The 21,624-nt window shown below is 41.3% G+C and overlaps 1 protein-coding gene and 1 long non-coding RNA gene across 2 annotated transcripts; both read right to left on the reverse strand.

The window, feature by feature from the left end:
• Positions 1–371: 371 nt before the first annotated feature.
• Positions 372–4,393, reverse strand: LOC108700767. Its single transcript, XR_001933043.2, has 3 exons — positions 3,211–4,393; positions 1,960–2,000; positions 372–812 (listed from the first exon to the last, which is right to left on the reverse strand). It is a non-coding gene; the product is annotated as an uncharacterized LOC108700767 (long non-coding RNA).
• Positions 4,394–7,172: 2,779 nt separating this feature from the next.
• Positions 7,173–20,083, reverse strand: casc3.L (CASC3, exon junction complex subunit L homeolog). Its single transcript, NM_001135066.1, is given in 13 exon segments — positions 7,173–7,866; positions 9,691–9,813; positions 9,942–10,156; positions 10,894–10,992; positions 11,132–11,240; positions 11,367–11,428; positions 11,684–12,345; positions 12,828–13,007; positions 13,249–13,400; positions 13,639–13,803; positions 18,174–18,211; positions 18,452–18,479; positions 19,851–20,083. Coding segments are annotated over 13 exon segments (2,061 nt in total). The 5' UTR covers positions 20,037–20,083; the 3' UTR covers positions 7,173–7,824.
• Positions 20,084–21,624: the final 1,541 nt, after the last annotated feature.

Raw genomic sequence — 21,624 nt, forward strand, 5'->3', positions numbered from 1 at the left:
GATTTGTGTGTCTGGGTGACAGGTCCCCTTTAATGATAGCAGTATTGCAACCCCGGTACATCTTCTGTCTACACCCTAATTCTGGGGGTTAGTCAGTGTAAGGCAACCTTACCTTATAAACACTCAAACCTGCTGCAAATGCGCTCAAGTATTTTATTCCATCCCTGGGATAAAATCAAAAAAAAGTTAGCCAAGCCTATGGGGACCTTCCCCATAGGCTAACATTGACTTCGGTAGCTTTTAGATGGCGAACTAGGGGGTCAAAGTTTTTTTTAAAGAGACAGTACTTCGACTATCGAATGGTCGAATAGTCGTACGATTTTTACTTCGAATCCTTCGATTCGAAGTCGTAGTCGAAGGTCGAAGTAGCCCATTCGATGGTCGAAGTAGCCCAAAAAAACCTTCGAAATTCAAAGTTTTTTAACTTCGAATCCTTCACTCGAAGTTAGTGAATCGGCCCCTAAAAGTTACCTTAAAGGTGAACTACCCCTTTAATAGCGGTTTTCCAGGGTGTTCCAAACCATGAACAGTACCCTCATTAAACAGAATTTCAGAAAATACAAAAGATATCCCCAGAGTAACAAAAATAGCTTTATACGGGCCACACAATGAAAACGTCATCAGCTTGCTGTGTGGAGGGTCTCAAGGGCAACTCAAGAACGACTGACTTAATGAATGGATGAGTGTGTTCAACACGAGGGTTTGTTGATGAAGGAAGCCCCATATCCCAGACCAATGGATGTAGAATTGGCTACATCACAAATGTAAGTTTCAAATGATTTGTGGCACCAGGTAGAATCTCCAAAGACCGTCTGCAAACGAGAAGAAATGTAAGATATATGGGAACAATAAAAGGGAGATGTTATAAAACACATTTCTTTCCTCCAAGCTCACTGTATGCTGCAGCTATTCCTTTCATTTGTCTGAAGGAAGCAACTGTCATTGTGATCTTCCCGGGCAACGGCTTGAAAATGCCTCGTGATAGTCCAAGAAAATGATCGTTTTATGGTCACTGTCACTAAAGGCAATGCACCAGTCACCATCACAACCTTTCTCACAAGGTCCAGAAAAGGTTTTTTCATCTCCCAGAGGGATTTTTTTCAGGTCTAAGCTGAAGAACACATAGATAGATAGACCTTACCTGTAGCACTATCTATATAAAATGTGGAATGCTCGGTACCTGCTGATCTGACCAATGATGTTGCTGCATTACACACTTTTGTTACTATGTAGCAATTGTTTTCCACTGCAGTGTTCTTTAAATTAAACAAAAATCTTGTGAACCTAGTACATTTCCAATTGAAACATATACTCTACACCAGTGATCCCCAACCAGTAGCTCGTGAGTAACATGTAGCTCTCCAACCCCTTGGATGTTGCTCTCAGTGGCCTCAAAGCAGGTGATTATTTTTGAATTGCAGGCTTGGAGGCAAGTTTTGGTTGTATAAAAACCATGTGCACTGCCAAACGGAACCTCAATGTAGGTTGATAATTAGGGATGCACCAAATCCAGGATTCGGTTCGGGATTCGGCCTTTTTCAGCAGGATTCGGATTCGGCTGAATCCTTCTGCCCGACCGAACCTAATTTACATATGCAAATTAGGGTCAGGGAGGGAAATTGCGTGACTTTTTGTCACAAAACAAGGAAGTAAAAAATGTTTTCCCCTTCCCACATGCAAACTAGGATTCGGTATTCAGCCAAATCCTTCATGAAGGATTCAGGGGGTTGGCCGATTCGGTGCATCCCTATTGATAATCTACATAGGGACTTCTAAATGGCCAATCACAGCCCTTATTTGGCACCCTGGGAAAATTTTCCATGCTTGTGTTGCTCCCCAACTCCTTTTACTTCTGAATGTTGCTCACAGGTTCAAAAGGTTGGGGATCCCTGCTCTATACACACACACGTTGATATCAATCCATATAAAATACAGTAAATTTCCGCTATTGTTACTTACCCGGGGTTTTAGAAATTCAGGACGACTGGGAGTGATTGTGACTGTGAAGAAAATGATAATATGTCAGGGGTTAATATTCAAAAACTGCTATTATTCTGTGGTGCCAACCCATAATCCAGCTGAAATTTTGGACCTGTTATCCAGAATCCTGGGACCTGGCTAGCGGATCTTTCTGTAATTTGGATCTTCCTATATGGGGAGGCCCATTTATCAAAGGTCGAAATTCATGTGAGATTTATAAACTCCCATTAACTCGAAATTCAACCAATCCAAATTTTTTTTTAGAAAAATCTAAATTTTTAAACTTGGATGAATAGGATCAACCCAAAAACTCGAATCGAATTTAAATTGAGTTTGATTTGAATTTTAAAAACTCGATTTGAGTGTTTTTCTCCGAATGTCAGGAAGGCTGCAAACAACTCCAAATTGATCCCTAGACGTCTCTTACAGCAATTTGGCAGGTTTAAGGTGGCGAATAGTCGAATTTGAGTTCATAAAAGGCCAGAGTATGATAAATCTTGAAAATTTAATTCTTGAAAAAATCTAATTGAATTTGAATAACTCTCTAGTCGAATTTGACAGTTTTTAGCATAACATATTTCAAAAATTCGAATTTCAAATTTTTAAATCAACCCTTAATAAATGTGCCCCTTAGCCTATTAGAAGATCATGATGTTAAATAATGCCAATAGGCTGGTTTTGCCTCCAATAAGGATTAATTATATCTTAGTTGGGATCAAAAGCTACTGTTTTATTATTACACAGAAAAAGGAAATACATTTTAACATTTTAAATTATTTAATTAAAATGGAGTGTATGAGAGACGGCCTTTCCATAATTGTTCGGGACCTGGGGTTTTCCGGATAACGGATCTTTCCCTAATTTCAATCTTCATACCTTAAGTCTACTAGAAAATCATATAAACATGAAATAAAGCCAATAGGCTGGTTTTGCCTCCAATAAGGATTAATTATATCTTAGTTGGGATCAAATACAAGCTACGGTTTTATTACACAGAAAAAAGGAAATTTAAAATTTGAATAAAATGGAGCCTATAGGAGACGGTCTTTCCATAATTCGGAGATTTCTGGAAGATGGGATTCTGGATAACGGGTCCCATACCTGTATATGTTTTGGGGTACAGATGACCAAGCAATGTCCCAATGCAGCAATATCAGCATCTCATTGGCTATAAAACATAAGGCTAAACTCCTCACACCCCTTTGGTTATTATTTAAGGAAGTCACATACATCTACTCTATCGTTGAAGTCCCTTTTGATGCATCTGTGCAAGGCCCACCTTGGAAAGCAGAGGCCCATCATGCCTAGAATAATCACGGTGTTCTTGCTCTGCAACAAAAGTGCAATAAAACTATGTTTTTAATGAAATGATCTCCCCAGTCCACTTAGTGTGGACGTTTGTTGAGGCCACCTGCTCTCCTTCACATGAGGACCTTGACCTCAACTTGATGTTCTATAATCGGCAAGATGTGAAGAAGAGTTTACTCAGTGCTCCAAGGACAATAAAATAGGGAAGAGAAGACCAACATGTCGACGATCGTTGGCGTTTCATACACCATTGTATCTTGCAGCAGGACAAAGACACGTAGCAGAATAGGAGAGAGACTGGGATCACAAGAAATCCCATATTAGAGCCGTGCAAGTTCCACAAATGCATTTAAACATCGGAGCCACAAATCTTGAAATATCTGAAAGCCAGACTCTGTTGGAGGCACCAAGCTAAACAAATGAAATTGGTAACAGCTGCACTGGCACAAGCAACTGTATATTAGCCAAACGTGCCCCCGCAGAACACTTTGGTTTCAGTGCCTTGGGCAAAGCTCGACTAAAGACTGAAACCTCAAGAGACTGATGAAAAAGCTCACGGTGCCCGGGTTTGGAAATGAAAGAGAATCTAAGGTGGTGCCACGAACAAAGTCGTTTCTTGGGACAGACTGACGAGAGAAGACATTCGTAGAGGTCACAATTCAGTTGATAAGTCGAAATGATGGTAAAATGCAATACTATAGATCTGGGATTCCCAGTTTGGCCAAATTCACTGAGCGACCATTTAAGTTTTGCCAGGTGGAACATTTGATATGAAGTCTCTCCCACTTAATAATAAGGATTAATTATATCTTAGTTGGGATCAAGTACAAGCGACTGTTTTATTATTACACAGAAAAAGGAAATCAGTGTCAAAAATGTGGATAATTTAGATAAAATGGAGTCTATGGGAGACGACCTTCTTGTAATTTAGAGCTTTCCGGGTGACAGGTTTCCGGATAACTGGTCATACCTGTACTTAACTGATTTTACATTCACTCAGACGGTGACAGTATGGCCTATCTCAACACTCACCATCAGCTGCTCCCATATGTATGTCCCTTCACTGGCTCCCAATCTCCTCTAGAATCAAATTTAAATTACTAACACTCACCTTCAAGGCCCTTAATAATGAAGCCCCTCCCTATATTTCATCTCTAATCTCCGAATACTCTCCTTCACAAAACCTTCACTCTGCTTCTGATCTTCACCTCTCCTCTCATCACTTCTGCCCATTCTCCTCTACAAGACGTCTCTGAGGCTTCTGCTTTTCTCTGGATCTCTCTGCCTCCAGCTCTCAGACTTTCTCCTTCTTTCCAAACTTTCAAGTTCTCCTTAAAGACCCACCTGTTTAAAGAAGCTTATTCAACGTACATTAATTAATCAATCATTGTCGTATCAAAACATGTTTCTAAAATCTTAATGTCTCAGTGGTACCCTAACCTTTACTTTGTAAACTCTAACCCTATTGTATCTGTAACCCTTGTTTGTTATCCACTATTTATTCCGTTATAACTAAGGTAAAGCACTGAGTATCTTGTCGGCGCTATATAAATAAATGATGATGATATAAGATGGATGAATCTTAGCGCCCTCTGGTGTACACAGCAAGCAACAGCTACACTCGCGCCAAAATACATCTCTGCAGTCGGCACTCAAACACTGATCAACCTCTTCTGTTGCTATGGCAACAGGTATAGCACTTACCAAAGCTGCTGTAAAAAGGATAGGAAAATCACTCTGCTGCACTGGGCGTTTTGGGGAGATTCGGCCAACCGGTGACTAATCGCCTCGACTTTGTGGCGACCAATCTCCCAAACATGCCTTCCCTCACTCTGAGCCGGCTAAAATGATTCTTTTTCCGAAGTTGCCTAATGAGGAAACTTCGGGCGACTTCGGAAAACGAATCGCCGCATGTGATTAGCACCGGCGTTTTTTTTTAGCCGGCGCAGAGCAAGGGAAGGCGTTTGGGGAGATTGGTCGCCGCAAAGACAAGGTGATTAGTCGCCAGGTGACCGAATCTCCCCAAAACGCCCAGTGCGACCTTACCCTTAGTAGCAGAAAAGAAACTTTAGGGGGGCTAGTGATGCACTGATCAGGTTTTTTTTTTTTTTCTTAAAGTGGGGCATATTCCTAAAGTTTATCTGTGGTTGTCAGTAACATAGTGTAGTTGCAGCACGGGCAGCAGCAAGTTCTTGATTTTGCCTCAATTGGGTTCCAATATAAAGAGCTTTAGCATTCAGTGAGTGAAAGGAAGGAGATACTGTAGGTAGAAGCAATACACACTTTTAGGAGCCTGGCTTGCTAAACAGCTGGAGCAGTTGTATCCAGTAGTGAAAAATAGAATCTTCATTAGGAGTATGAAAGATACACAGGCCCAGATTGGCAATCTGTGGGAACAGGCAAATGCCAGGGGTGCTGGTGTAAGTCGTCACACTCACTATTAAGGTGACCTGTGGGGGTTGAGGCCTTGAAATGCCAGGGCGTATTTTGAATCCCAGTCCAGGCCTGAAGGAATAGGTAGGGAGAGAAATGGACTAATGGAAATACATGCCCTACAAACACTGCTCCAGAAGAAAAAGAGTGTAAGAGGCTCTTGAACTAAAGGGGGTTTTGGTAGTTTCAAAACTATATCCACAAACCAGTCACTGCTCTAATCCATCAATGAGCAAATCAGAATTTAAGGGCTGGATCTATAATGAAGAGAACAATGGTAGTGATTAGCAAACGCCCAAGCTGTTGCCCCTGGGCACGAAAAAAACCTTGCTCCAACTTTCTACGTGAAGTCTTAACTCGAGGCTGATCCGGCCATAGTAGTTGGTATGAGATGGACAAAACCTGAACCTCTCCATATTAACGATGAGAAAATGTTCTACTTATAGAACATCTACAAAGTCACTTCTGCTCCTCTGAATGGAAGGAGATGAGACACTGATTCAAAATGACTAAGAAAGAGTAGATGTCCTTCCCTTACACTTGTATCAGCTATTGTGGAGTTTCAATGTTATATGGAGGGGAACAGTATCTTCTTCTCCAACATCATCCACTTACCTTGTCCCAAATGTGATTGAGGGGGGCCAATCAATGTTCCATATGAGAAGAGAGGAGGTGGTGTCCTTATTAGAACGGACGGTGAAGCTTACAATGGGGCTTCAAAATGCTCTTTTTAACTGTATAGGCGTTGGATGTGAGCTCTCTCTCTCTCTCTCTCTGAATTCAGCAGTGAAGAAAAAGCTTCATCTTCTAAAACTTTGCTGGACAACATAATTGTATGGAGCATATCCAACAAGCTTTTCTTTTTATGGATGAAAACTGCCTTTTCCATTATACTGAGGTGGAGGCCACACATTAGCTAAGGGGATGGGGTGGAGAACTTTACTAAGTCTGATAACTATTCAGGGTTATCACTTAAAGGGGTCCCCAACCTTTTTTTTTTACCGATGAGCCACATTCAAATTTAAAAAGTGAGGAAGCCACACAAACATGGAAAAAAAAGGGGGTGCAATTGGCAATTTTGGTAGGTGTATTTGCACGTGCAGCCTACAGGAGGCTCTGACAGTACACCTGGTTTTTATGCCACCACAACTTGCCTCCAAACCAGGAATTTTAAAAATAAGCAGCGACTTTGAGGCCAATGGGAGCAGGTTGTCAATGGTTGGGGATCAATGACCTAATACAAGTAAAGACAGGACAGAATTTGGCTATGGAGGCTAAAACATCAAGCGCTGACCAATGGGAACAAACGGAGCGCTGTTTATTTTTTGTTTATTCTCCAACATTCTACCAAGGCATCTCCCTTTTCTAGCGTTGGAAGCAGAGATGGATTCAGGCGACCTGTGCTGGTAACCCCTTCAAAACAAGGACTGTAGAACAAAGAAAGCATGTGCTGTGGTTCGAGGAGGAAATCTCCCAAAAAAAAAAAACGTTTACTAACTTCTTTAAGCAGTTCACAAAAATACAGTTTTTAAAAGAAAAACAAAATAAACACACAGGACATAAAAATTAAAAATAAAAGCCATCACAGTCTGTTAAGGTCAATGTCAAGAAAAAGACTCGGAATAAAATATATTGTAACCTTTAGGCAGCAGAGTCAGTGGGAAAGATACGGCAAATTAAATTCTTCACATCTCTCACCACAAACATGGGTTAACACTTGCGGTAAATAAGACCTTTTGGCCAAGGGGAAGAAAACCCTGAACTGCTGCTAAATTCATTGCTTTCAGCCCTGGTCCTGCGATAATGACACAGAACATCAGTCACATTTGTTAAATCTCTTACAGACTCACTGGCATTTACAAAATAAAAACAAACCTCTTAATCAGCAGTTTTCATTTCATGCCCCCCTTACTAATGCCTTAATTTGGACACATCTAATATAGAGGCCCTGTTAGAAGTCGAACCACCCCCGTAGTTGGAGGAAGTACACGTTTTGCAACCAGGATGGTCTTTGAGTGTAATGGGACATACAGGAGGGAGTAATGTACAGGAATGAGCATAGAGTCTTCTCAGGTTTAGATTCAGGGCAGACAGGCTCCCGGGTTACGAGTTGATTTTCTCGTTCATCTTCAGGTGTCGGTTTTCCTGGAGAGGCAAAAAATTAGCAGCTTAGATGAGAAAAAATGGAGATGATGGGATGGCGTGTAAGGAACACATGAACAGACGTGTTTCTGATCTGTACGTGAACATGAGATCGGGAGGATCTGGGCTGTAAGACAGAATGTTCTCAAAGTACATCTGCCACCCATACTGCATATCTGTCTTCTCAGTTCCTTGGTTTTTCCCTTTATACTACTAGCTGTCCTGAGCAACAGTTCTCCTGCACTGCGGCTGACAATGTACAAAAATCGAAATCAAGAAATGTCTATTATATGAACTGTGCAACCAAGGCTTGGCTCTACTGTGAGCTTCTGTAGCAATGAATGTGCAGCAAGCAGCGCACTCCTGAATGAAGATGATGCCGATTATTCATGGATCACTTTGTGGCAATTAACCTTTCAAAATATCATTTACTTCCATACTTGTGTCTGCAATTCTTTCCTTGCGTTTAACCCATTCCTTTGAACAAACCCCCACGCTTCACAATTCTAGAAGTCCCTCATTCAATGGGAAATGAATCGATGCAGGTAACTGTAGAGAAAAGTAGGTGAAAACCTGCTGCTTGTCTATACAAAGTGCAGTGTCTGGCATCAGAGCAAAGGTTTTATAAATCTGCCTCCTTTGTTATAGATTTGGCAGAATCCGAACCCTAATTTGCATTAGGGAAAGCAGGATGAAAAACAACCGAGTGCTGTATGTGTAGTTAAAAATATTTTGACCTCCGTGATTATTTGGATTCAGATTTGGTTTGGCCAGGCACATGGATTTGGCAGAATCCTGCTGCTGAAAAAGGCCAAATCTTGTCTGAATCCCAAACAAAATCCTGGATTCAGTGATTTTCTAATTTTTTTTGGTTAATTACTTCTACTTAGCATACACCAATTACATTTATATAAGAATCCAAAGGGGCCGCCCTATTTATAATGTTCAAAGACAACATAAGAATGTGAAATTCATCTCTCTTTATTCTTTATTCCTTCCAAACAAATGTAAGGCGCAATCAGCTGATCCTCTAACTTGCAGAACAGGGTTTTAATAGCCGCAAACGTTACATTGTCATCATTGCAAATAAGCTCAAATTTTCTGTTTTAAATAAAGGTACAGCTGCTATACAGGCCTTGCAATTTTTTGTTTTATTTCATGCCCTACTCCACTGTAAAACAACTACTTTTCTGAACAATTTTTTAAAAACGCAATATAAGCAAGGGGCATATTTATCAAAGGGTGAGAAAAAAAAAAAAAAGGTATACCTCACCAGTTTCAACATGAGGACTATTTTTCTTCTATAGAAAACATTGTTTGTTGTACTAAACAGCACAACCCCATTGCTACTAAAAGTTTCAAAAAAAGTCTGGATAAAGTAAAAGATAATGAACTTCTTGCACTAAATATATTCCAGGGGTTGAGATAAATGTACAATCAAACCATGTTTCTTTGAACGGTTTATATGCAGAACCAAAAAGCTCCCAGCTCCCCAATCATTTGAGAAGAGAACATTGTGTTTTCATCTTGCACCACATTTTAGGTTTAGCGTTTATCCTTCTTCGAGAAACACCAAAAAAGAAAACTTGCTGGATGGCAAAACGTATTATGGAGAAGGCAGAAGTCTTTTTCTATGCAAGTTATTAGGGTTGTGCTTAACAATTGTTTAGAATAAAGTGGTCAGAGAAGAGTAACGTAAATAACGTTAATTGTCTCAATTCAAAATATAGACTGATTACCCAAGCTAGTGGTTATATGAATTGTAATGGTTACTGTACCAAGTTCTGTGGGCAATAAAATAAAAATATTCTTAAAATGTACACTTACCTCTGGTGGTGGGGGTTTGATGGTGACAGGCTGAGAGGTCCGCCTTGGAGGAGAAGGCTTCGGCTGTACTTGCTGCTGTACAGGGTTATAATAAGTCACCCCTCCATACACCTGGGACTGAGCCTAGATGGTGATAAATACATTAATAGGTGCACAGTGAATTGTAAAATAATTTAAAAACTGGGACGTCCACAGCTGCTTTTGCAAAACAAAAATGGAAGACACTGTACTAAATATGCAGTTCTACCTACCTGTGCATTTGGGTACAGATGAGCTGGTGGTGGAGGCAGAGCTCCCGGAGGATACGGATAGGTGGGATTCCCAAAATTCATGACATTGGGTGGAGCGGGAAAATATGGAGGAGGAAGGAGCTGCTGGGGTGGTTGCTGGCCAGGTGGGAGAGAGACTGGAGCAGGGTAAAGATTTGGGGTAGACATGGTAGCAGGAGACGGATGTGGGTGCATGCCTGGAACAAAAATACTATGGTTTAGACAAGCAGTACATTCTAGGCAACCAAAATAAATCCTGAAAGTCTCTGCAGAAAGGTTTATTGTAATTAGGGGAAACGTATCACATCAAGAACTCACTGGTCCAAAAGGAGGGCAACTTGCTACTTGAAGCAGCAGATACAAAGCAATAGAGCAAGATGACAAGGCAATTCAAAAAGTCAAGATATAAAGTTTCAGTAACACCAGTGTAGACCAGTCAGTCTGCATGGTCGATAAATCTACACCTTATTCTAAAAATGATTTTATTTTCCTGCCTTACCTTTTTTCTGCGATTAAGTTGGTTACATTATTTAAATTAATCGATCAGATGGTTTTTGATTTGTCATAGCCGAGAGTGAACACACTGCAGCACAAAAGGCCTTTCCTTTCTCTGTTATTTTTGTATTATATTACTTTGGACCATTCTTTAAAGTGAAAAATGCTACTGGGTTGCCTGGACTGGTGATTCGGATAGACTGAAAACAGACGAAAGACTGTTTATAGTTTATCTTTAATTCAGATCATTTCCAAGCAGTGGTTGTTATAAAATCCAGATATATATTCGGATGAATGGATCAATGAAGGTAGCTATTAAATGCCAGAAACGGACCACCACAAGTTAAATCAGTCAAAAAACACAAAAACTACTCTGCAATGTCATATTAATAAATAATATTATCATCATATTAATAGATAAAAATATATAGGCTGTTACCTGGATGAGAAAGGTGCATTTCCGGTGGTACTATCATACCCTGAGGGGGCATTGAGGATGAGCTGTCACCATGAGTATATATTGGTCCCTGGAACTGGACTGCAAATACATAAGGTTTTAAAACCATAGAGTGATATTTCTAATAACAAATGCTGCATACATTTTCACTCTATTTGATCTGCTTTTCCCCTGTATGCAGACTCTGCCCTAATATTAAGAGTTTGGCCCAACTACTTACGTGGATCATAATAATGACTTTCCATGAGGCTGATGTGCATGGCTGCAGGGTCTGGGACAGGCCTCTGACGCTGGGAAGAATACCTCTTGACACGGCCACCTTGAACTGCCTGAAAAAAAAAAAAGAAAAAATAAAATCGGATCTATTCTCTGCTATTCTAGGGAAACAAATACTTTTTTGTGGCAAAAGAAATGACACGTTTCTACAGCTACTGGTTCCAATGACTGCGACTTACCATGCCTTCCATACGACTATACTGCGGCGGGCCATTACCCATGTGCATGGGATTAGGAATGCCTGTGAGAGAAAACAGTTATAAGTTGGTGCATCAGGGTGTTTTCCGCATTTGTACACTACAGTGAATTGCAATGTGTCTGGAAGAGTCAACTAGTTTCTGCGAAGGGTTCTAAGATGTTGGATTTTTTTCTTAGCTCATCGAATTCACTAGATTATGACAACTTCATAAATACAAGTTTATCCACTCAAAATGATTTCCAAAAGGCCTATTTTTACAGTTTCATCAATATGTATGAAAGTTTAATCGGTCCTTACCACGAGGGGAAATGTATGCGGGCTGTCCTTGATTCCAGCTCTGCTCCGTCAGGTTCATCTGGGACAACGCCTCGTCAATTCCAGACATTCCACCCTCTGCAGGAGGCTCCCAGTTGCCTTGCTTCACATTAAGTGGTGCAGGGGTAAACTCAGCAGCAACGGCGGGGGGCATCGGAGGTGGTGGGGGTAGTTCAGCAGCTGTAGTGTCCTCCATGCTCTTTCCTGTATCGCCAACTTTGATCCGACTCCTTCTAGCCCTAGAATAGGATTTCTTCTCCACTGGTCTGTCTGGAGGTGGTGGAGATGGCTCTGCAGCTTGCTTCTCAATGACTGCTTCTTCCTTGACGATAGGGTCTGCTTCAGGTGAGAACTCTCTAGGAGGGGGTGGACCTTGCTCTGAGCTGCGTGCTCTGTGCCCACCATAGTCCTGTCTACGCTCATATGTGTGAAGTGAAGCCTCTTCCTCTGATTGGTAACTGGCCCGGTTCTCTTTATATCCACCCTGCCGGGAGTAAGTCCTGGAGGGGACAACTTTGTTAGAGGGAGGTGCACTACGATTGGTGTACGGCCGGAGAGGTTGAGCATCACCAGAATCCTGGTACCGATTTAAAGGCCAACTAGCCTTCTCGTTGTTCTCCTCTCTCCTTGAGGGGCTGCTAAATCTGCAAAAAAGATAAGTAAAAATAACCCACATAAACAAGAGGACATTAAGAAAAGAGTTGAATTTTTCCAAGACTGATACTCAAATATTAAAGAACTCTACTAACTGGAAGTAAACGATTTGTCTATTTACAAAAAGCTAAAACTACAAAAAAAAAAAAACAAAAAAACCACACCACCACTACACATAGCTATGCTAATCATTTATTAAGGCACTGATCATTTGTATATATATATATATATATATATATATATATATATATATATATATATATATATATATATATATATATATATATATATATATATATATATATATATATAGACAGGCTTATTATGCAATGATAACAATTGTATTTTCTATAGCTTTAAAATACGTTGACAGTGGTTCAAAACCATTATGCTACACTAAAAATGAGGGATTAAATTACAAAAAGACTGTGAACCAATGATTAAGAGCTATCCAGGAACTACATTTCCCTACCTGGGTTTTCGTGGCCGTCTGGGGCGGATTTCCTCAGGGTTTTTAGAGGATCGAATATCATAACCGTATATAGATATAAGCTCTTCGCGAGACTTGGGGGCCTGTTCATCTTCATGGAACCGGTCATGTACCCATCTCCCCTCATCCTTCCACAGTTTGCGTGGATGTCGACCCTTTGGCCTAGCAAGAGCACAAATTATATGTTAAATATGCGAGGTATACAGTAAGGAAGTTTCTAAGGAAAGGGGGAGTTGGAAAAAGACTCTGTTTAATGGAATTAGTTGTTTGTGGCTACAGCAAGGCTATTTTTAACTCTTAATGCTCAGAAGGTAATGTTAGGTCCTGTATGCACATATAAATATAACTAAATGAAGGTAACAATTGGCCTGAATATGTATTCAGTGTATAAATAACGTTTCACCTGACTTCCTCATCATTGACATGTCCACGCAGGTCATGTTCAAAGAAAAGCCCTTTGCGAGGGATGTAAGCCGGATTCTTCCGGTCTTCGTCGTCATCCAGCTGCTTCTGAGACTTCTGAATGGCCTTATCCTCTTCTGGTTCGTTGCTCTCCTAGGGGCAAGATAGTTGTCTCTGCACTTTAAGCTTTCAAACTAATGGTACATATAGTGCATTCTGGCAATTTCTGCCAAGATAGGCTGTGAATAAAAATACCTCTGTAGCTCCTTATCTATGTAAATGACTTGGGGTGCTATACCCCAAATTCCCCTGTGCCCCACACACAGCTGCAAAAGAAAGTAACATTTAAACAAGGCAAGATATTATATTTGTTTGTCCTGTGTCCTCATACCTGCCCGTCCCCGCTCTGGCGCTCCCCTGTCACTGTTCCCTTAGATTTAGGTTTCTGGTCTCTTGCAGCAGGTGCCTCCTCCACATTGTTCTCCTGTTTCAATGTCGCCTTCAATGGCTCTTCTTCATTGTAGTGAGCCTCCTCGACCTCCTTAGTAGGAACAATCTGTTTTAAGTAGAAATGTAATAAAACTTTAGGATGTTCAACGGTGGCACAGCACTGGCATTCACACAGATATTGTCAGCATTTCTTAAAAAAAAACTAGCTTTATTACATTTATAAATATTGAATCCAGTAGTTGTGCACAGAGCTTTGGTTATTTGTCAGCAAACTGAAGACCCTGGTTGAAACCCAGTATTCAGTTCTTTTGCTCAATCAACTTAACCGACCTGAAAAATGTCACTCAAAGATAAGCAACTTCTGTTGCAAAGTGAATCCCCCCCTAGACTAAATGATACAATTCCACATTTGTGTTTTAGAGGGAAGTATCCCACCCTACACCAACAGCACATTGAAAAACGGAAGACTTGCAAGACTTGATAAAGGGCCCACTTGCAACACTTCAGTTTCTCAGGGTGCTGGTACTATATCATGTGTGTGTGTTTATGACTCTTGTGGCAGGCAGGGGTTTCAGTACAGCGCCTAATAGCACAAAATGTATTTTTAGGGGATTGAGTTCTCCACTCAAGAAAAGTCCCACCGTATTAACTTAAAGGTTCTGGATTGGCTAATGTTGAAGCCCAAACTTCATACATATTTATAGTTTAGCTCCAAATACCCCATTGACTAAATGATGTGGAGGGTCTTTCACTTGCACGGAGGGACAGATAGAGCGGGTTCTGTAGCTTGAGGAAAGGCTGTTTCGAGCCTGAAACGTTGCTGTATATCTGTCCAAGAAAAGCCCTTTTATAAATAAAGGCTTTTTAAAAATTTCACTTGGTATTCGAAAATTGTACAGCAGGTTCTGTAGCCAGGGACAGATGGGAAGCAGTCTCAAAATGTATTGTGGTCAGTCAAGGCTGCTATGCTCTATGCTATTGTGTGTGTTTATTGCTGGACTAACATCACAGCTACTTGTTTTTCACTATTTTCAGTTGAGTTGTGTGCAACATAAACAAAGACTTATCAATTGCTTTCCTTCTTTTTTACTGTTTTCCCAAAATTGAAGTTTGTGTCTCTAGTGTTTGAGTCTGTCAGCTCAGTGATCCAGGAGCATCTGAACTGTTACAATTTACTACATTTAGTTGATCCATTTATCAGCAGTATCTGTGGAATATCAGTAACTATTGTATCAAGTCTAACAGTTGCCTGTAATGAAACTCAGAGATTCTGCTCAGCAGGGACAAACATAACAAAAGTATCAACTAAATGTATCAAGTTAGAACAGTTAAAGGGTCAGCGACCTCCACCTCACAGAGCTGGTTTAAAGGAATTCTGTCATGATTTTTATGATGTAGTTTTTATTTCTAAATGACACGGTTAACACTGCAAATAATTCACTGTACAATATAAAATGTCATTCCTGAAGCAGCAAGTGTATTTAGTTGTAATATTGGTGTGTAGGTGCATCTCAGCTCATTTTGCCTGGTCATGTGATTTCAGAAAGAGCCAGCACGTTAGGATGGAACTGCTTTCTGGCAGGCTGTTGTTTCTCCTACTCAATGTAACTGAATGTGTCTCAGTGGGACCTGGATTTTACTATTGAGTGTTGTTCTTAGATCTACCAGGCAGCTGTTATCTTGTGTTAGGGAGCTGCTATCTGGTTACCTTCCCATTGTTCTGTTGTTTGGCTGCTGGGGGGGAAAAGGGAGGTGGGTGATATCAGTCCAACTTGCAGTACAGCAGTAAAGAGTGACTGAAGGTTATCAGAGCACAAGTCACATGACTGGGGGCACCAGGGAAACTGACAATATGTCTAGCCCCATGTCAGATTTCAAAATTAAATATAAAAAAAACATCTGGTTGCTCTTTTGAGAAACAGATTTCAGTGCAGAATTCTGCTGGAGCAGCACTATTAATGGATGTGTTTTGGAAAAAATGTTTTTGCCAATAACAGTATCCCTTTAGACTTTTACACTTCTATATTAGAAAAACCGTCACAAATAGAAAATAGAAAGTGATTGGAAAAAGTCTTTATTTCTGGTGATCTATCTGAAACCAACTGAACTGAAAACAAGTGTTTAAAGGGTGAACAAGCCCTTCATGGTTTAGAAACAGGAGGCAATGGCAAGACATGAAGGGTCAGCCTATAGCTGTAAATTTGCCAGTGGTATGAGCAGAGACTTGACAATGAGTCCGCTGCCGGCACCTGCCCTGCACATTACTAACAAATACCTTCCTGACATTACAACGTGTAGTTATCTCCTCCTCAGACTGGCTAGATCAGGTGAGAGTCTGCTAGTGAACATTTTAGTTATGTTGGGTTTTTCCCAAGTTATGATTTATCTTTAGCTCTGCTTATACAAGGAGATCTGCCGTATTAAAGTACAAATGTAACAAGCACGGCAGTCTATTGTACAACTGTCACTGACAGCACCCAGATATCCCTGCTATGAACAATTTATAATCTTCTGGGAAGACTTTGCCCTGGATGTTGGAGCAATGCTGGGGCTGCTTCAGCTACAACAGAATTAGGTCTAGCAATTAGGCCTGAGTTTTTCCACTACCATTTCATTGCTTCTGCCTGAAGCAACTGCCACATAAAGAATCTCATTGTGTCCATGTTTGCTTTAATAAAATCAGAACCCTTATTCATCTGATATCCGGCAAACTGACAGTTGTTCAGAATGTCAGCCGGTGAAGTGTGATTGGTCAGTCAAGTGCACACAATCACATTACTCTAGGGTCCAATTCTTGCTACTGCACACCACGTTTGTATGTGGTGGTTAGGAACAAGGCAGGATCTCGCACACCCAATCAATAGAAACAATATGCCTGGTGCACACTGGTAGAGGTTCGGCAAGCCCCACAATAAAGTACAGCAAAGGAATTCCAACGGCACACAGGACTGTAGGAAATCTTCAAAATTTATTTCAAAGCGGAGTGCGATGCAACGTTTCGGGGAGTAAAACCCCTTTGTCAAGCATCTGTGCGCCGTTGGAATTCCTTTCTTGTATGTGGTGGTCCCATGACCATAAATAAATACATTTTCGAATGCGTGCTCCTCTGAGCTACTATTAAGGCCTGCACAGAATACCCTGTACAACAATTTTTATTCAGCTCAGCCCATGAGCATATCACTTTATTCACCCACCAAATGAAAATATTCCAATCCAATACGTGATGTTTTATTCTATCCACCAATAACATAATTATGTAATAACATAATTAATAAGTAATAACATGTACTATGTAATAAGCTGCTCGGATGAGTGGGGTAAGAAATATCCATTTTGGGTATGCCATTATGTTATATTACATATGAATTTGTGAATTTATGCAGTGTCTGTAAAGTTAAGGTGGCCATACACGGGCCGATAAAAGCTGGAGACAGACCGTGTCGGCAGCTTATTGGCCCGTGTATGGGGCCCCCCGACGGGCTTCACCGATCGAGATCTGGCCGAAAGTCGGCCAGATCTCGATCGGATGGGACAGAAAATCCCGTTGGATCGCGGCCGCATCTATTCATTGATGCGGTCCCGCGATTCGACCGCCCGCTTGGGCATCGTTAGGATCCGATCGTTGGGCCCTAGGGCCCACGATCGGATCAGCCGATATTGCCCACCTCAAGGTGGGCATATCGGAGGGAGATCCGCTCGTTTGGCGACATAGCCAAACGAGCGGATCTCTCCATGTATGGCCACCTTTAGTCTTCCAGGAAGCTTACATTCCACGTCACACCCTTACACAAATTTCAATATCAAAGGGTTGTCTTGGAATTGTAGCTGGTTTCTACAAGAGCAATAAAACTGATTTTGTTTGCAAAAACTTGCTCAGCAGGATGTAGGCAAGTTGGGGGTTTATCACAGCAACGTGGCAGTTGGGAGGATTTCTGTGGGGGCAGGCGAGAACAGAGGATAAAAGAACGATGGACAGATGAAAAGGGAGCGGGGCAGATGGAGAAGCCTGGGACAAGACAACATGTGAGCAATGGAGACCAGAGGGGAAGCCATGATGACCTCTAATACATTGCTATGGTGCTAACAGCAACAACAACGTAGACTTGTACAATGTGTAACTGTAAATACTGTGTTAGTTTAAATGTAATTGTTTATGTGTAACAATCCATTGGTTTATTTTACAATATATCACTTTAATATACACTTATTGGTGTGGATTCATTGTCTGTTTGCTCAAAAGAACCAGAACCCTAGTAAGAGTTTGAGGTATAATATATTATTAATCAGCAAGTCCAGTTGTTTTATAATTATTAGATTGACTAATAACATTACCCAGCCACAACAAGGCAACAGCGAAGGTTTTATGCCGAATGTCACTTTTTGGTAAATAACAGGAACCTTTGTCTGTACTTTTCATTCCTGAATCTAAACACAAAATGACACAGAAGATTCTTTCCATCAATAGATCATACTCACTTCAGACTCGTCTGCGCTCTCATAGTCCGACAAAACAGCTGAAAAACAGAGAAATCACAGTGAGTAGGGGAAACCAATGATTCCGGCTTCTATTCTAAGGTCACACTAATTATGGCAGTAATAGTTCATGCTTAAACTTCATTTAGCTGCCATTTTGTCCAATTATATTCTTTTTTGTGGGTCTATCACCTCTTAGGCATGGAATAAAGACTGGCGGTTGCTAGGGAACCAAAGAAATGGAGGAACCTGATATTACAAAAAACATATAAAGCACTTACCGTCTCCTTCAATGCCATCCTCACTTTCCTAAAGGTAATAAGAAAAAAATTTATTAAAGGAAAACTTTACTATGAGGATGAATACTTGACCAACAGAATTTATATAATAAGTGAACCTATTAAAAACTCATACAGGTATAGGATTGGTTATCCAGAATGTTTGGGACCTGGGGTTTTCTGGATAAAGGATCTTTCTGTAATTTGGATCTTCATACCTTAAGTCTACTAGAAAATCATATAAACATGAAATAAACCCAATAGGCTGGTTTTGCTTCCAATAAGGATTAATTATATCTTAGTTGGGATCAAGTACAAGCGACTGTTTTATTATTACACAGAAAAAGGAAATCCGATTTTCAAAAGTTTGGATCATTTAGATAAAATGGAGTCTATGGGAGAGGACTATTCTGTTATTTAGAGCTTTCTGGATAACTGTTTTCCGGATAATGGATCCCATGCCAGTATTATAATGGCATATATATATATTTATCAGTAAATATTGCTCTTTTTCCCATGAGCCACCATTGTGCTCACTCAGAGATCACCTGACAGGAAGTAATTCAGATTCTAAGTGCAACAGGAAGACGTGTGCTCACAGAACTTGCCCCAATTTCATCCTCCCTGAAAAACCCCATATTCTTAATTACAACTCCATTAAATTGCCTCTCTGGACACTCCATTGTACGTAGTTGCATATAAATCCCCTGCACCCCAACAGTTTCAAAGGAGTTGTTCAGCGAGTCTGATGTAGAGCGTGATAGTCTGAGACAATTTGTAATTGGGTTTCATTTTTTATTATTTCTGCTTTTTGACTTATTTAACTTTTTATTCAGCAGCTCTCTAGTTTGCAATTTCAGCCAGCTGGTTGCTAGGGTCCAAATTCCCCTAGCAACCATGCACTGATCTGAATAAGAGACTGGAATATGAATAGGAGAGGCCTGAATAGAAAGATGAGTAATAAAAAGTAGCAAAAATTACACATTTGTATCCTTACAGAGCGTTTGTTTTTTTTACATGGGGTCAGTGACCCCCATTTGAAAACTGGAAAGAGTCAGAAGAAGACAAATGATTTAAACTATAAAAAAAGAAACTGTGCACTGCTGCTGCCGCCATGACTGAGGGAGATTGGGACTCACTGTGGGATCTTATTGGCTGTTCCATGAGAGGAATGAGGGGAACGAGAGGAATGAGAGATTTAGGGGGAATTATGGGAATGAGGCGTCAGTTATGCAGTTTTGGATGAAAGAGTTGAAGGCGCAGGAGATGGAGGCAGTAGAAGTAGAATATATATCAGACTATATTTCAGGTTATATCTGAGGCAATATCAGAGACTATATCTGAGGCAATATCTGAGGCAATGTCTGAGGCTAAAGTGTGTCCCACGCCTCCTCTCACTCACACACTCGGATTCTTTCCCTTCTCTCGGCGGCTCCGCTTTCCTGTTCCCTTGTTCACTTCTCTCTTGTCTGACCGGCGCCCCCGACTCTCCCCCGGAGCCGACACTATCACTCCCCGACTCTTCCTCTTCTTCCTCCCCCTCGCTATCTTGGGACGCTCGTCTCCTCCGCCGCCTCCTGTCCGCCATATCAGCTAGAGGGAAATATTCTCCTACACTTCCGGCCAACTACGACTCCCACAAAGCAACGCGCCGTCCCCGATAGGCGGTAAATGTGTAGAAACTACAATTCCCGTCGTGCAACGCGCACGCTGGGGCGGGAAGTGAAAGCGCCCACTGAAACACTTCCCCCCAGAGTGCAGCGCGCACGGCCTGAGGCAATCACCTTGTGGGACTAGTGACGTAATCACAGAACAGTCACAGCGGGGTGTACCAACTAGACTGGGGGGTGCTCATGTAGTTATAAAGGTGCTGTAAGCTGAAACACAATATCTAAAGGCAATTAATCACATGCTACTGGTCATTCTGTCAGGAAACAGTCACTTTACTGATATTCTTTCACTGCAACCGTCTGAATTGTCCCGTGTATAAGTAATGAGGGCCCTACTCTGTGGCTGGAGTCAGTGACTATGCTCTGTGCCAGCACTAAGGCCCATACTCCATGTTTCATGTGGGCACTGGCTGATGTGTACTTTGCTGATGGTTGCTAGAGAGCAGCAGGGCACCATAGCAACCAGTCCCACTGCACAATTCTGTATTTCCAGTACAGGGGCCAGCAGGGACGTCTGTTCATTTCTTGGTGTAGTTCCAACAGGTCTGGACTGCCATTCAATATAGGATTGGCGTTTGAGTTACACAAAGGCCCAAACAGTACCAGCCGCAGCCCACTAATAGCGACAGGGTCTGCACAAAAATGACGTGTCCACAGACTGTCAGCTCTCCAGTCCATAATGAACACTTGCGCCGGGCTCATACACCTCAGCACCTGCTCCTCCTCTGTCAATCCCTTCCCTGGAGTCCGTTACCTTTCAGAAAAAAATTCAAATGAATGACCCTGACATTCAAATCACTTCATCACTCTGCCCCTCCCTACATCTCTATATACTCACCCAAACGCTTACTTCTCTCCTCTTCTGACCTGCTTCTCAACTCGTCTCTCATTACCTCCTCACATTTACTAAGGCTGCTCCCCTCCTCTGGAATTCTCTCCCAGTCTGTCCCACTTTCTCACAACCTTTCTGCTTTCAAAAGATCTCTTATACACACTTATTAGAGAAGCCTCCCGTCACTCTGTTTAGCTATTCCCTTCCCTTTAGATTGTAAGCTCTTTAGCACAGGGCTGTGATGTATGTAACTCCATATGTTCTACTTTTGTAATTCATGTGATGTAGTTGTACAAACACATTCACTTACATCGCTGTGCAATATGTTGGCGCTATATAAATACAGTTCAAACGGTTGGGAAAAGGAGAAGGTGCTCCAGAATTAAATGTATAGTCACTCACCAAACAGGGTGCACCAACCCCAGACCCCCAGCTTTAGGGAGCGGTACAGCAAAACATTGGAAAGCGGAGCTGACCGGCACTCGATCGGATCCACAGGAGCAGAGATATACAGTTAAAACAATTCTTTTATTGATAGAAAAGTTAAAAATATAGCTGTATCTCCATCCACCCTACGTGTTTCGCACCCCTCAGGGTGCTTAGTCATGGGCTCATATCTATAAATACATGTTAAAAATAAATATAAGTTCCATGTTTCTAGAAAAGATAAAGCT

This window comes from Xenopus laevis, chromosome 9_10L (assembly GCF_017654675.1).
Source record: "Xenopus laevis strain J_2021 chromosome 9_10L, Xenopus_laevis_v10.1, whole genome shotgun sequence".
Classification (NCBI taxonomy): domain Eukaryota; kingdom Metazoa; phylum Chordata; class Amphibia; order Anura; family Pipidae; genus Xenopus; species Xenopus laevis.